The sequence below is a fragment of the Cervus canadensis genome, chromosome 26 (genome assembly GCF_019320065.1).
Source record: "Cervus canadensis isolate Bull #8, Minnesota chromosome 26, ASM1932006v1, whole genome shotgun sequence".
Taxonomy (NCBI): domain Eukaryota; kingdom Metazoa; phylum Chordata; class Mammalia; order Artiodactyla; family Cervidae; genus Cervus; species Cervus canadensis.
Window position 1 is genome coordinate 41176695 of NC_057411.1, and position 17040 is coordinate 41193734.

The 17040-nt window shown below is 47.0% G+C and overlaps 1 protein-coding gene across 1 annotated transcript in view; it reads right to left on the reverse strand.

The window, feature by feature from the left end:
- SLC2A9 (solute carrier family 2 member 9) overlaps positions 1-17040 on the reverse strand; it is a 220702-nt gene that overhangs the window by 56420 nt on the left and 147242 nt on the right. Inside the window, exons 10-11 of the mRNA XM_043448459.1 lie at positions 10135-10236; positions 6897-6972 (exon numbers count right to left, since the gene is read on the reverse strand). Coding sequence (XP_043304394.1) covers positions 6897-6972; positions 10135-10236 — 178 coding nt within the window. The remainder of the gene's footprint in view (positions 1-6896; positions 6973-10134; positions 10237-17040) is intronic.

Consider the following 17040-nt stretch of genomic DNA (forward strand, 5'->3'; position numbering starts at 1 on the left):
TTCTCAGAGCTATCTGAGATGCTGTCTCCCTGGCTGCAGTCCTCATTTTGCCTCAAATAACAACTCACAACTCTGACACTGTGCAATTTTTTTCCCCTTGACAATGGGAATGCATAAGGGTGGGCCCTAGGTGGGAGGATAGATGTGTAAAGTTAAGGACACGTGAGTGGCATGGGGCAGCTGCCACCAGCTCCAAGTGGCTGGAAAGCAGGGAGAGTGTAGGGTGGGCAGGGGGAAGGGGTGGGCAGGGCAGAGAGCCCCATGGTCCCTGCAAAGGTTGGTACATGCGGGCAGTCTTTTCAGATTACATCACTGTGATGGATAGAGGTGTCCCCTTTCCAAGCCAGACATGTGCTCCCTGGGGGCTCAGATGGTAAAGAATCTGCCTGCAATGCAGGAGACCTGGGTTTGATCCCTGAGTCAGGAAGATCCCCTGGGGAAGGGAATAGCAACCCCATTCCAGTATTCTTGCCTGGAGAATTCCATGGACAGATGAGCCCGGTGGGCTACAATCCTTGGGGTTGCAAAGAGTCAGACACGAGTGAGCAACTAACATCATTAAAACATCATCACACGTTCCCCAGGCACTTGGCATACTCCCCCATCAGGACGGCACAAGCCTTCTGGAAAGCTCAGATCAGATCCTGATGCGCCCATTTACACGAACAGTGATAACTCCATCTTGCTGCGTGGACCAGGGTGCATCGGTCCTCCCCACTGGCTGGTAAACTGCCTTTAGAGGGCTGAACTCAGAGCCGGCACGGTCTGTTCGTCCTAAGACTTTTCAAACTGCAGTTGACATGCTTTGAGGATCATCTCCTTTCCCTCAAAGATAAAGCTCTTTTATCCTGTGCCTCATTTATTAGGCCTCTCTGCCACTGCCTTGCGGTTATGCACACAAATAAAATATGTAGCAGGAAACCGCCTTTCTTGCTTTCTTTCTTTCCCTTCACCTAATTTCAACTCCCTGTCAAGTCTCCTTGCATTGATCCACTCACCACAGAAGCTGCCTCGGGCAAATGTACAGCTTCTCTCCTGGGAAGATGATTTTTTTTCATTTAATCATGGAGGGGCAGGCTGCTTGGGAGGCCCTTGGCCATTTATCTCCCATCGGTTCCGAGCCATGCATTCCCAGGGTAGTTCCTCTGGGGACCTGTTCCTTCCTGTCCGCTTAGGGAGATGCAACATGATCTCACAACCCCAGTGGCAGGGCTTCTTGGACAGGTAATTTCCCCGGGGGCTTAAGCTGTGTGCTGTCACTGTGAGTCCAAGTGAAGTTTCTAAGCCCTGGTCAATCTCGTGGCTACAGTAGCTGGAGTGGGCGACACCCAGCTGCTGGGTGAACATGGGGTGTCTAGGGGAGCAGAGGGTAGGGACCAACAGCTGATCCGAGATTGGGGGGTGCACCTGGACCTCCCATTAGGGAGCCTCCCAGATACGGATGGAGAGCAGAGTCTAAAATCCCTGAAACTCAGCACACAGTCACGATCACGAGAAAGCAGCGTTTGCAAACGCTGGGAGGGGAGCCAAGGTCACGGCAGGAAGGCAAGAGCTTGGGAAAGGCACAGAAGGCGGAGCTTTGTGGGTTGGGTCAGGAAGGCCTTTCAGGCAGGTTTGCGGATGGGTTCAATTTAGCATCTTTGTTTAAGTGGACAGAGAAGAAGGCCAATCTGTCCACGGAGAGATCATGTCAGCACTCACTGTTCTTCCTGGGAGAACAGCTGTTATCGGAACAAAACAGAACAGCGCTCAGATCCCACTCCGGGATGTGGGGCTTCCCCTCAGCGGTCTGACTCAGCCCAGAGCCCATGTCCGCGGGGTCCCTGCCGGCTGGCACTGCCCGGGCCCACTGCCCTCGTCTGGCCCTCACTTCCTGTAGCCTGGGTTTCCCATCTGGCCCCCGGCTCATGCTGCTTGGCTACATATATTTTCCCATCTGCCTTCCAGATCTGCTCTGCTCACAGCAAACCTGCCCTGCGAAGTTCATGCTTCAACATCCCCCCCAACAGACCTCTCTGGAGCTCAGAGTAAACCTTAACGCAATGCCCAAGGACCTGCCTCCAGCTCCTTGCTGACTGCCGACTGGTCCTGGGCTGTGTCCCCACCCCAACCCACCTTGGACAGCGGTTCTCACTGGGTTCATCCCTGGAGGTCCAACGGAGCCTGTGTCAGGAGAGGAATGTGTCAGCATTCACTGTAGTTCTCTCAGCCCCTCAGGGGATTGTAATGCTTTCAGCCAGAGTTGGGAAAGATGGCTCTTGCCTAGGGATTTCCAAGTTTGGCTGCAAGCTGGAATCACCTGGGAGTGTTAGAAAATATGGCCTGGGTCCCACCCCCAGATGCAGCCTGACCATCAGGACTTTTGAAAGCTTTCCAGGTGATTCAGCAGTGTTTGAGGACCACTGCTTGGGCCCTGCTGGGTTATTTGTGGTTCCTTTGCAATTAACCTCCTTTTATATCCTGGCATTTCTGCTGTATTGAAATTCATCTTTCCCTCCCTCCTAAGCTAGCTCACTCTCCCTTCTTCCAAAGGTCAGAACTGAGGAGTTCTAGAAGGGGTGGCAAACTTTTTCTGAAAAAGGCCAGATAGGAAATATATGAGATTTTTTAGGCCACTGCAGATGGTCTCTGTCACACCTTCTTCTTGTTTTCCCCTTAAAATGTAAACACCATTCCTTGCTCATGGGTTATACAAAATAGGCCATGGGCAAAATTTGGCCCACAAGCCATAGTTCCCTGATCTTGGACCACAGCATTGCTTTGTTAGGTAGTGAGTTCCCTATCACTGGAAGCAATCAAGTCATAGTCAGAGGACTTCTTGTCAGGGAAAGCATAGCTTAAGCTTCCAATGAATAACTGGACTGAAAATTTCTCTGTTCTTTCACGAACTTAGGATGCCTTTGTCCTAACTCATCCCAGCTCCTGGGTAGAGTTTCTCATCTGCCAAAGGATCTCTGAGGTCCCCTGGGAGCTCTGAAAGCATCCCCATGTTCTGTTCTGCCTCACTGTGAAGGTCTGGATGTGTCACACAGCCTTTGTGTCAACAATAGGTGCTATGATTTAGTTATGCGAGTTTGAGACAAAGAAGAAAGACTGCTCCTGACCTGTGTGCACAGACAACGTTTGAAGCCAGAACAGCTGGAAACCATGAAAATCAAAGTGTTCTGAATTCACCTTCAGCCACGGACATCTGACAACTAGATACAAATGGCAAATTATACCTTTCTGTACTGACACAAACAGGACTGATTCATGATAATGCACAGTAGACCTATCACATGAGGATAAAGACAGAAGCTTTCTCTCTTATCCCAGATTCTCTGTCAGTCCTGCAGGTCAGTTTCCCAATGGGCCTAATTCTACCCACCTTTTAGCAAGCCGTCAATGAGAAACGACCATGTGCATTGTTGTTATTTAGTCACTAAATCGTGACCACGTGCATAGGTCAGAGTTAAGATTACAGGTCCTCGAACAAGGTGGTGTCAACTCTAATCCAGCACTCACCTCTTAGCTATGAGGCTTGGGGAAATGATTAAATTAAGATTTTTGCTTTTCATCTATAAAGGGGATATAAAATTAGTTTGGGAAGGGAAGGTTTTGCAGCTGACCTGTAATTCACCTTCTACAGCTGGGATAGGGAGAGGGAAAAGAGAGAAAAAATAGTAACCTGGTCCATTCTGTTTATAAACTTGCTAATCCAACCTCATAATGGTACTTGTAGCAGAAAGATAAGAGAGAGTCCTTATGTACAAATGCTTTAAGGATGCTTTACCTGGCTTATTTAGAATGGGATGTATGGCAATGGGGAGAGTTCACTGGAAAATGTCAGTGTCAGCTGTGTAATTATCAAAGTGAAAATGAAGATGCTTCATGAATAAAATAGCTTCTGGATGTGTGTTGTCCTGCATGTTTTATTCAGAGACCCTGGGAGTTTAATCTGGACCAGAGTGCACTCTAATCTTCAAAGAAGAATGTAGGGAGCCCTGCTGATGGCTTTAAACTTCACCTACATCTTATGATGACCAGTATCCTGAGAATTATTAGTCAAGTTTGAGTCTGAGTGAAATCCCTGATTGTTACTATTTTATTTTCACAACCTGATTCTGTGTTATCTAATATTCATACAGGATGTTTATGAGCATTCAAACACTTAGAACAGGGCCTGGAGCATAGTAAGTGCTCAATAAATGTTATTATTATCAGAGAACTGGTGTGAGGACTAGATCAGGGGACAGAGATCAGAGGTTGGAATGTGCTGGAAAAGCTCAGAACAGTGCATGGATGTGAATTGCTATCCTTTGCAACAGGGTGGGAAGGGCGCAGGTTTTAAAGATCTGGGTTCCAATCTTGACTCCAAAATTTTCCAGCTGGTTTATGTTAGGGGACCGTGTAACCTCTCTGGGCTTATTTTCTCATCTGTAAACAGGAGCAGTTAATCCTAATTTCAAGACTATCATGCAGATTGGGGGTGATGTGTGAGAGATATGCCGTGCAAACAAGAGAGCTTAATGCCTGAGCGCTACTATGTGTGAGGCCAGGATGGGGCAAGGGGCAGGATGGGGCCAGGGAAGCCCTCAGCCATGGCCTCTGCGTTTAACCAAGTCACTTTAGGGGTGACTTGTCCCCTTCTTGGAAGAGCTCTAGCCGTGACAGTGCCGGTCCTGGCTCCCTTCTGAGCTCTGAGGATGAGATAATGAGCCACAGACAGGTTCTTTCAGAGCTTATTTTCTAGATCGAGGGAGACGTACTAAACCAGACACCAGCGGACCACAGCCTTCAGCCCGCACCCAGCCTGCCACCTGCTCTCGTGAATAAGGTTTCCTGGGGACACAGCCGTGTCATCTTTCATTTACACACTGCCTGTGGCTGCATTTGCACGACCACTGCAGAGCTGCAGAGTGGCCGTGGAGTCTGTGGGGCCTGGAAAATATTTACTGTCTCGCCCTTTACACAAAAAGATGGGCAGTCCCTGTATTAAATCCTCATCTGAGAATACCGTGAGCAGATGAGTCAGGGAGAGAGGCTGAGAAGGAAGTAAACCAGGATAATGTGATCGAGGGCGTGTGTGCGTATGTGAGTGACTGTGGCTTGTGTGAGCACATATGTACATTTGTGTATGTGTATCCTTGTATGTGTATGTGTGTGCATGTGTATACTTGTGTTTGTGTATGTATGTAGACTTTGTGTATGCTTGTGTATACACGCATGTGTCTGTGTATATTTTGTGTGTGCATGTATGTATATGTGTGTATGTGTGTGTGCTTGTGTGTATGTATATTTGTATGTTTGTGTATATTGTGCATATGTGCATGTGTGTACATACTTTGTGTATGCATGTGTGTGTGTGCATGAGTGTATGTGTATACTTGTATGTGTATGTATGCGTGTGCATGTGTATACTTGTATGTAGGTATATGTACACAAGTTTGGGTTTGTGTATGCTTGTTATGTATGCATATGTGTATGTGTATACTCTGTGTATGCCTATGCATGTGTGTGTGTATTTATGTGTTTGTGTACGTGTGTGTTGATTTTAGATTAAGTGGTCAGGACAGGCCTCACGGGGCAGGTGATAGGCCGGGTGAGATGGTCACACTAGTCTATGAGCCCCATGAGAGCAAAGACTACCCCCTGGGTTTCCTTCCCACAGTCCCTGGTCTTGCATGGAGTTGCCGGCCGCCCACCTCCAGGGGCCCCGACGTGACAGCTGCGTGAGGGGTGGGTGGTATGGAGGTCCCGTGGGATGGAGCATATTCCCCCCTTGAATCTCCTTTAACTGCTTCGTGGGCTCCTGGTTCGTCCTCTTGTCGTTAACTGTCCCCCTGCCCCCTGGAAGATACCTCCTGTTCCTCCAACCATCTCATCACTGCAGCAGTGTGTGTGCGTGTGCACACGCGTATGCATGTCTGATATCCTCCCCCAGTCATTCCACGGCCCATCCCACCATCTCATTGCAATCTTCTGTTGTCCCTGGTGGGCGTAAACGTGACAGGACATGGAACATCATGGCCCGTGAAAATCAGCCCAAGGGGAGAAAGAGAAGTTCAGGTCCGTTTGTTCTGATAGAAATATTTTCATCAACAGGGAAACCCAAACAAAGGAGAACCACAGCAGGGCCTCCAGGAGCGAGCTCTGCCTGGAGACACCTTCCCAGCCCCAGCACGGCCTCTGATGGGGCCCCTGCGGGACACAGGCCCCCAGGCCAAGCGTGGCAGGGCCCCTAGTCCCACCTGCCTGACCATCTGAGGCCCTGGAGGAGCAAAGGGCCTGCCCACTAGGGAAACGGCAGAGCTGGGGCTGAAACTGGGTCCAGGGTAAACTGGGGCTCAGAACACTCCGACTGGACGCTCATGCAGGGACAGTGACAGGCAGTGGTTAGGACCTAGGGGCTGGGCGATTCCATCACTGCCCGCTCTAGGCAAGCAGCTTCCTTTCTCTGCCTTCTCTAGGGCTGTCATGGGCCTTAAATGAGATAACAGGCATCGAATGCTTGGCCAAGTACAGCACATAATCAATGGTGAATAAATCCTAGACATTGCCATTATTATATCATTATACCTTCCATATGAAAATGTAGCCTCTCTGTGGGCACAGACTGTAACTTGAGTATCTTTCATTCATCCCAGCTCCCAGCTCTCCCAGCTGTTAAAGATCGCTATGTTGTAGTATGTTACCACCTACGCATCTTTGAGTGAGTTTGTTACTGACCATCAGGTGGATGGAAACCAAGACGATCACTGCATTTAAATAGGTGGGGACTCTCTATTCCCCCTCCACTCCCAGTGGCCCTTGTCCTTCCTCAGACTACAAGCTTCGCATCTGTGCAATGAGAAGACCCTGCCCTGGTGGCATCGTGAATCCCTAGGCCGACGGGTGAGGAAGGAAGAGAGCCTTACCTGGCCCACTGCAGAAGGAGGCGATGATGGCCAGAATGCACACAATACTCAGGTAAGGGATCCAGGGCGCGTGGTCCTGTGAGAGAGCAGTTGGGCAGATGAGGGGGCAGTCATGAGTGGAGGACCTGGGTACCAAACGCCCCAGCTCCTCCTTGATCCATCTGTGAGACCTGGGGCAGGTCACTTTACATCTCTGAGCCTCAGTTTCAGCATCCATAAAGTGGGGACGATGATAACCCCTAAGCCATTCCATCCGTCTATCTTACAGAGGTCACAGTGAAATGGCATGATGCCTGTGAGCATTTAGCAAAGTCCCAGCATTTGGCTTCCCAGGTGGTGCAGTGGTGAAGAATCAGCCTGCTAAAACAGGAGATCCCTGGGTCGGGAAGATCTCCTGGAGGAGGGCATGACAACCCTCTCCAGTATTCTTGCCTGGGAAATTCCCTGGATAGAGGAGCTTGGCGGGCTACAGTCCATGGGGTCACGAAGAGTCAGACATGACTGAGCAACTGATTATGCACAGCATATGGTAACTGGTAGACAAATGAATAACACCATTTGAGGGCTTAGTTGGAAGCAGGCAATATGAGAAAATTTTACAGGCAATTTCACTTTTAAAAATTTTTCTCTAGGCCAATCTCTGTTATCATATAAAATGCTATCTCTCTCTCTCGCTGTCCTGACAAGGTGTGAGATGAGTTAACTCATGTCATTAAATAGGCTTGGAGAGGCTGTCACTTGTCTGGCGGGTGGGGGTGGTGACTTCATGCTGGGTGGGAGAGAAGTTTGGGAAATCGCTTCTGCTCTAGCAGACTGGATGGTGATGATGAGAACATGTCTAAGAGAGACTCGGGCCTAGTCTAAGAGAGACTCGGCGAGGAGAGGAGTCTATGCTCACCTTTGAAGGCTGAGCTGAAGTCAGGCAAGAGGAAAAGGAAAGGAAAGGAGTTCCAGGAGAGGGTGTCCCGTGGGCAAGGGTGCAGAGGCATGGGAGAGCCCAGTGCGGACCTTCAGGGTGGGGGGGAGCGGGTAGAGGGGAGAGCAGCCCTTCCATGCCAAGCTAAGCCCACCAGCTCCTGCTGCAGCAGGGTCTAGGGCTGGGAGGAGCCTCATAGCCTCTTGTACTAAATGGGTCTGGTGCCTTGAGTCATCCATCCATCCATCCATCCATCCATCTGTCCATCCATCCATCCATCTGTCCATCCATCCATCCGTCCATCCATCTGTCCATCCACCTATCCATCTGTCCACCCATCCATCCGTCTGTCTATCCGTCCATCCATCCATCTGTCCATCCATCCATCCATCCATCTATCCATCCACCTATCTATCCTTCCATCCTGGGAGGCAGGAATATAGAAATGATATGGGCATGGTCCTCACCCCTACAACTCACTGTCCATTGGTAGAGGGAGATGGTTCAACAATGAAAGCCAAGGCTATGTGTAAAGCAGTGTTTTAGGTCTGCCCCTGGGATCCTGGGGAAGACAGAGGAGGGTGCTTCAGACAGCGGGTAGGGGAAGGCTTCCTGGAGGAAGGGGTATCCAGGAGGAAGCCAGGGTCTCAGAAAACAAGAGAAGCCAGTTGAGCAAGGAGGGCGCTGGGAAGAGGAAAGAGCCAGGCTCTTTCGCGGGCAGCTGCTGGGGAGCAGGGCTGGGGTGACAGCGATGAGGGTAGCTGAGCAGGAAGGAGCTCTGAGACCTTGTGGGGTGAGGCCCAGAGGGGTTCTCATGCTCCAGATGGCCCTTCCAGACGTCTGACTCACTCCACAGAAAGACCATGACCCAGAACATCCAGCTTGGTTGGTCCAAGGAGCCTATGAGACTGTCTGCTCAGGACAACCCTCTCTGGCTGTGGGGAAGGAATGTCTCTGCCAGCACATGACCCCAAGGAGGAGATTTCCACCTCCTGCCTGGTCAGCATGCCCGGCAACAACTCCTTTTTGAAGGACAAGCATGTCTCTCAGACATGTGCTAAGCCGCTTCAGTAGTACCGACTCTGTGCCACCCCATGGACTGTAGCCCATCAGGTTCCTCTGTCCATGGGGATTCTCCAGGCAAGAATATTGGAGTGGGTTGCCATGCTCTCCTCCAGGGGATCTTCCTGACCCAGGGATCGAACTCAATGTTTCTTCTATCTCCTGCATTAGCAGGTGGGTTCTTTACCACTAATGACACCTGGGAAGCCCACCAGCATGCTGATGTTGCCTTTTTCTAGACATGTGGTGACATTAAGACCTTTGGCAGGTGACCACCACATGTGATATCCATTTAGAGATTCATTTTTGAAAACTGCAAATTCTCATTGACCACTGTGACCTTGCCCCACACTTCCCACAGGGCTGAGATGAGCTTGAGGCATGGCGTAAATGCCCAGTGAACACAGGCTGCCCTGAACAGTGCAAGCGGCAGGAGGAATCCCCAAGATCCTGGGATCTGATCCCAGCTCTGCCCTTGCCCCGCTGTGAAAGCTTGGGCAGCTTCTTCATTGAGATGTATGCCTGTCTCCTCATCACCATTAAAGGAAAAGATACCACTTTCATAAGAGTTAGCTGTGGCTCCATGCATCCCCCCTGCAAACAGGCATTCACTGAGCACTTACGGTGCTCCGGGCAGTGCTGGCCGCCCTATAAGTGCATGTCTTACTTAATCCTCATGATAGCACTGGGCATAGGGTAACCGTCCCATTTTAGACATGGGGCCCTGAGGAGCAGAGTGGTTAAGAGACTTGCCAAAAGTTTCATGGAGGGTAAGTGGGACATTCAGGATTTCCACCAGGCGGCTGGCTCCAGGGCCCCTGCTGGTACCCACGGGTATCAATGTGGTAATTGCACAGGGGTCTCATAGGGCCATGCCAGCCACCCTGAGCAGGAGCATGAGAGCTGGAGGGGGCATCTTCGGAGACATCTAGTGCAATCTCCTCTATTCCATAGATGGGTAAACCAAGGGGGACGGATCTTGCCCAAGATCACACAGCTTTTAGTGACTTCCTGACAGGACCAGAAGTCAGGTCTCTTGTTTCCCCCTCCCCGGCCCCCACCCCAGTCCAAGGACCCATTACTAACACCTTTTCCCAAGGGCGCTCAGCAGCTTCAAAGCTGAGATGCCCTTGGAAACTCCACATCATAAGAGTTGCCTATAGACTGGATGGACTCCCCAAGCCAATGGCCCCAGAGCACGAAGCCAAAAGCCACACCCATCCTGAACTCCCTGGGGAAGGGACAGGTGCGTCCTCTCACCTGCAGCATCAGCGTAATAGTGAGGATCCCAAAGAAGAGGGCCATCAGCCCAAAGCCGCCAATGAGGAGGGGTCTCCGTCCCATGCGCTCGATGACCAAGCCCTGGGTCAGGGTCAGAGAGAGATGGTTATTACTTCCCTTCTAGCAGTGACTGAAGGGGACCCATGGTGCTGGGGTCGTGGTTAAAGGATGGCTCTGACCTGGAGACCCCCGGCCACTTCCTCCAAGGCCATAGCCAGAGAGGGAGGGAGAAGAAAGTCACAGTTCATGAGCACCGGCTGGGTGTCCATACATTCACCTTTCTTCTGATCTTCCTCATCGGGGAGGATGGGTTTATCCTCAGAAGGGACATAGTTGCCCAGCCCTTCCCCAGCCTTAGGAGCCAGTAGGCAGGCAGAAGGCAATTGCTCTCTATTTCTCTACGCCGTGTGTTGTGGGTGTCCTAGGGGTAGACTCCTGGGGCATGGCGCTGGGGTGGGAGTGGGCAGAGAAGTTCCCGCCTCCTGCCTCTAACTGGCCCTGAGTCAGTCAATGCTTCTGTCTCTGTCGCTCCTCTTTCCTGATGGTGGTGGGTTAGTGTGGGTGATTGAAGCTGATGACCATTCGTCAAGCACCTGTTATGTGCCAGGCGCAGTCTTTTTATGTCCATTCATTTACCTGTCACTAAAACTTCATGAAGTGTTTTGTTACCCTCCTACACTGTTGGTGGGAATGGAAATTGGTGTCGGCACTGTGGAAAACAGCATGGAAATTCCTCAAAAGGCTAATGATAGAGCTACCATATGATACTGCAATCCCACCCCTGGGCATAGAGCTTTTTGATTTGTTGTTGTTCAGTCGCCAACTTGTGTTCAACTCCTTGCAACCCCATGGACTGCAGCGTGCCAGGCTTCCCTGTCTCCATCTCCTGGCATTTGCTCAAGTTGATGATCACTGAGTTGGTGATGCTATCCAACCATCTCATCCTCTACCACCCTCTTCTCCTTTTGTCTTCAATCTTTCCCAGGATCAGAGTCTTTTCTGGTGAGTCGGCTCTTCGCATCAGGTGATTGAAGTATTGGAGCTTCAGCTTCAGCATCAGTCCTTCCAATGAATATTCAGGGTTGATTTCCTTTAGGACTGACTGGCTTGATCTCATTTTTTTCTGGAGAAAATTCTAATTTGAAAAGATACATGCACCCCAAGGTTCACAGTAGCATTATTTACGATAGCCAAGACAAGGAAGCATCCGAAGTGTCATGTCCATCAACATGACATATGGATAAAGATGTGATGTGTATATATATGTATATATATGTGTAAATATATGTGTGTGTATAGACATATACACACACACACATACACAATGGAATATTATTCAGCCATAAAAAGAATGAAATAATTCCATTTATAATGCCATTTATAGCAACTTGGACGGACCTAAAGATTATCATACTAAGTGAAGTAAGTCAGAAAGAGAAAGACAAAGATCATATAATATCGCTTATCTGTGGAATCTAAAATATGATATAAATGAACTTAATGAAATAGACATAGACTCACAGATGTAGAAAGCAAACTGATGGTTATCAAAGGGGAAAAGAGGTGGGAGAGAGATAAATCGGGAGTTTGGGATTAGCAGACACAAAATACTACACATAAAATAGATAAACAAAAAGGTCTCACTATAGAATATAAGGAACTAGGTTCAGTGCCCTGTGATACACCACAATGGAAAAAAAAAACCATGAAAAAGAATGTGTATGTATAACTGAATCACTTTGCTATACACCAGAAACTAACACAACAGTGTCAATCAACTATACACCAGTTAACATTTTTTTTTAATTTAAAAGTTAAAATAGGTTCTATTATTTGTTTGATTTTATAGGTAAAGAAACAGACACAGAGGCTTTGGAAACCTGGTTACGGTCATGAGGCTGGCAGGAGGCAGAGTGGACATCGTCTATAATCTTTCCTCGTCCATAAGACATTAATATTTTCCCCAGCAGAATAGACAAAGCTCCACTTGGTAAGAGCTCACAGATGCACCTGGATGCCCAGCGCCTTCCTCCCTGTCCCCTGACCCTCCTCCTCTCTAGAAGGCTAGGAGTTTCATCTTTGTTTTCCCAGAACCCAGAAGACCACCTGGTAGGTGTGGAGCCAGCATCTGCTGATGGAGTGAAGGTTTATCTCTGTAAGGCAGGTATGATGGTCCTCCTTTCTCAGAGGAGAGGGAGATGAGGATGGTAGATTTACCCCGTGGGAAGCCAGGCCCAGTGAGAGCCATGGAGGTAGCAAAGATCAGCAGTGGCTGAGAAAGTTCTAGAGAGAGAGAAGGGCATGTGTCCAAGTCATCTCTCCTCTCCCAGCTTTCATGAACTGAGTCCATCAAAGGGGAGGACTTGGGAGGGGCTGCCAGGATCGGAGCAACATGGCGGGAAGCTGGGTCCCTGTGAGGTGGGGATGAAGAAGTTTGGGAACACCCGGGATCAGAGGTTCAGAGAGATTATGGAATTTGTCAAGTCACTCAGAGCTCCTCAGAGATGAGAAAGTGGGGGTAAATGCTCTCTCATGCCCAGGGATGTTTGAAAAACAGCTCTGTTCTTGAACTCAGTCATTCGCCTTTTGGATATTTATCCTAAGGAAGCAGACATTTGGTCAAAACTTTATGAACAAAGATCTTCATAGTGTTGTTTATGTCTCCGTGGCTTCAGTCATGTCTGGCTCTTTGCTGTAGTCCGCCAGGCTTCTCTGTCCATTGGGCTCCTCAGGCAAGAATACTGCAGCGGGATAGCCATTCCCTTCTCCAGGGGATCTTCCCAACCCAGGGATCGAACCCATGTCTCTTAAGTCTCCTGCAGTGGCAGGCATGTTCTTAAGGAAATAGAAATCTAGAAGTCCATCAACAATTGAATGCGTTAAATAAATACTGGAACATCCCCATGATAATTGTGTAGGGATTCACATATTTTCAAAGAATTTAAAACAACAGAAAAATCTTTAGGATATACTTTTAAGTGAAAAGAGTAGGGCATAAAGCTATAGAGACATCAAAAGTTTTGAAAATTGCAGCTATATGAAACTAATACATTCTGGAAAAATAGATGCTAAAATAGTTTGTAATGGCAAACTGTAGTTGGGGGAATAATGTATGATTGTGATTTTACTTATTATTTTTCTGTCTTTTCTAAATTTTCTGCAATGAGCTTTTAAAATGAGCAGCCGTGTATCTTTTATTTCCATCTAGTTTGTTTCCCTTTTTTCTACTTCATATGCAGCTCTCCCATTACATTTAGTTTATGTTTTCCGATTTCTCCATCTCTTTTTTTTTTTTGGATGTTCTTTCTCAAGCCTTTATCAAGTGTAATAGAAAAGCTTTTGTATATGTATATAATATGTATACTATATACATTTTAGGAAACTCATAAATTTTCACCTAAAAATTTATGACATGTTGATTCCACTTGTTTGACTTAGTATGAATAGAATGCTAAATTTCTAATTTAAAAAAAGATATGCAACAAGCAACAAAGGTTTACTGTATAGCACAAGGAACTATAGTTAGGATCTTTTTTTTTTTTTTTGCTAGGGAATTTAAAATTTAATTCTATAGCTATGTCCACAGGATTTATTATTATTATTTTTGGATCTCAAGGGCATTATGTTTAATGCACAAATCTCATTTCAAAAGATCATACATTAGAGGATCCCATTTATATAGCATTTTTTTTATATATATATAAAATTTTTTTGTTTTTTAATATAAATTTATTTATTTTAATTGGAGGCTAATTACTTTACAATATTGTAGTGGTTTTGTCATACATTGACATCAAGGAGGGGTTCAGGATGGGGAACACATGTACACCTGTGGCAGATTCATGTCAATGTATAGTCAGGATCTTATAATAACCTATAATGGAAAATAATTTCAAAAATACTGTATGTGTATGTGTATAACTGAATCACCTTGCCGTGCACCCGAAACATTGTAAGTCAACTATACTTTAATAAAATATGTATATTAAGGAAGAAGAAGAATTTGATTAATTAATGTACTTTTAGCTGTGCTGGGTCTTTGTTGTGCATGGGTTTTCTCTGGTTGCGGAGAGCAGAGGCTAGTCTCTAGGTGCATTGCAGGGCTTCTCACTGAGGCGGCTTCTCTTGTTGCAGAGCATGGGCTCTAGGCACGCAGGCTTCAGTAGTTGTGGTGCAAGAGCTTCGTTGCACTGTGGCATGTGGAATCTTCCCAGACCAGGGATTGAACCCGTGTCCCTTGCCTTGGCAGGCAGATTCTTAAGCACTGGACCACCTGGGAAGTCCTGCGATGAACTTTTCTAAATTAACAAAGGGTTAAAAGACTTAACTAACACTTGAAGATGCAAACCCCTACTTCCCGAGTCACCAATCCAGTCTTGACTCTTTCCCAAGCATCCATGATTTTCAATACCTGCACTGGGAAATTTTCATCACCATGTACAATATGTTCCTGCTACAATCTACGGATGTCATAATCGTTCTTATGCTTAATGGGGTCAAACCCAAACTTACAGCTGGCACTGGAAATGCAGGCTGCTCATAACTGGACTATCTGTGGGCTTCATCTCGTAAGCATCTCAGAGGATTCAGTTAGTGTAGCCAGAGACAAGAGTGCAGAAGTGACTAGAGATGTTACCATGACAACCACCACAGTCACTGGGAGACACTGAGGTTGCTACACTGAGATTGATGCCTTGTCACACCTGAACCTGTTACTGACTTCACTGCGTTGGATATTTTCCATTATTTGTACTTTTTATTTTAGTTTCTTTAAAGGCACAGTCATTGATTTCAGAGTCAGGAAGTGTGCCCCAAGCACAAAGCAGCCAAGACCCACTCTCATACCATCATGCCAACATTCAAGTGCTTTCAGGGGATCTGGCTGCTTCTTTTCACTAAAGTGTCTGCACAAAACAGTAACCTGAGTCGAAGTAAAGCTGAAACATCGTCTTTGATTTGGAAACAGTTTGTAAATGGTCTAGGAAGATGCCAAGGAAATGTCTGTGAAACAAAGAAAAGATGGAAACCCTCTCCATCCTAATGGGAAACAAGGTCAGTCTCCAGGGCTCTCTTCCTCCTTTAAATAGCACTGAAGTGCATCCTGTCAAAAGGGATTAGAGTAAACATGTTATTTCCACTCAACATGGAAATCATTAGTGAAGACATGAACTCAAGGTGAACAGCAGCCTCTGAAGGCTACTGGTGTCAGCTAGGGATGAACTGTTACCCTCCTGATGCTTTAAAGAAAGTCCCTCGGGGGACTCCTGAGCCAGGGTAATTCATCTATTCAGCAGCCATTTACCTCCACCTGCTGCCCACTCCACAGTGCTAGGATCAGTGGTGGAAAAAAAATGGTAAAGCTTTTTTTCTTGTTAGATTGATGTGTAGTTAGATTCAATAAAATGTACCTGTTTTAAATGTGCAGTTTGGTAAGTTTTGCTAGATTTACACACTCATAAAGCACTGACCACACCAAGATATGGAACATTTCTGTCATCTCAAAGTTCCCTGGCCCCAAGCAACTGCTGATAGCTTTCCACCAGTATAGATTAGATTAGTCTAGATGAGATGATACTTCCTTACTCGTAATCAACATACTTTTGGGATTCATCTGTGTTGTATACATCTGTAAATTATTCCTGTTTAGTGCTCAGTAGTATTCCATTGAATAGATATACCACAATTTGTATCTCCATTCATTAGTTGACAGACATTTGGGCTGTTTCCAGTTTGGGCTCTTATGAATAAAACTGTTATGAAGATCAGTGTTCAAGTCTCTGTGTAGATGTGTGTTTTGATTTCTTTTGGGTAAATATTTGTGAGAAAATGGCTGGGTTGTATGAGTAAAACTTGACAAGAAACTGCCAAATTGTTTTCCATTTAAAGTCCCTCCAGCAGTGTACTAAAGTCCCAGTTACTCCAAATCTTCATCACCATTTGGTACTCTTCACCATTTTAACTTTAGTCATCCTTATGGTGAGTTGTGGTATCTCATTATGGGTTTTAGCTTTAATTGCCCTGATGATTATTGGTGTTGAGCAAATTTTCATCTGTTCATGGTGGTTTTTGGTATTTTCTTTCATAAAGTGTCTATTCAGTTTTCTGATCTTCAAGGGGGTTGTTGGTCTTCTTATTGTTGAACCATTGAGAATTCTTCACATACTCTGGATTCAAGTCCCATGTGAATGTGTACTTTGTGAATATTCCCCAGTCTGGCTTGCCTTTCCATTCCATTAACACGCTTTTAAATAGTCACAGCTTTTGCTTTTTAGAAAGACTCATTAATTACTTCGCCTGCATTAGGTCTTGGTTGCAGCACGTGGGGTCTTCATTATGTCATGTGGGATTCCTCCTCCTGGCACACAGGCTCTCTAGCTGTGGCATTCCAGGTCAGTAGCTGTGAGCCTAGAGGCATACGGGATCTCAGTTCCCTGACCAGGGATTGAGCTCACATTCCCCTCACTGTAAGGCAGTCTCCCAACTGCTGGAACACCAGGGAAGTCTCCAGCTCTTACTTTTACTTTGGATGAAATCCAACTGGTCAATTAAAAACAAGCTTCATCACCAGAAATTCACATCAGTTCAGTTCAGTCGCTCAGTCGTGTCCGACTCTTTGTGACCCCATGAATCGCAGCATGCTAGGCCTCCCTGTCCATCACCAACTCCCGGAGCCTACCCAAACTCATGTCCATTGAGTTGGTGATGCCATCCACCCATCTCATCCTCTGTCGTCCCCTTCTCCTCCTGCCCCCAATCCCTCCCAGCATCACAGTCTTTTCCAATGAGTCAGCTCTTCACATCAGGTGGCCAAAGTATTGGAGTTTCAGCTTCAACATCAGTCCTTCCAATGAACACCCAGGACTGATCTCCTTTAGGATGGACTGG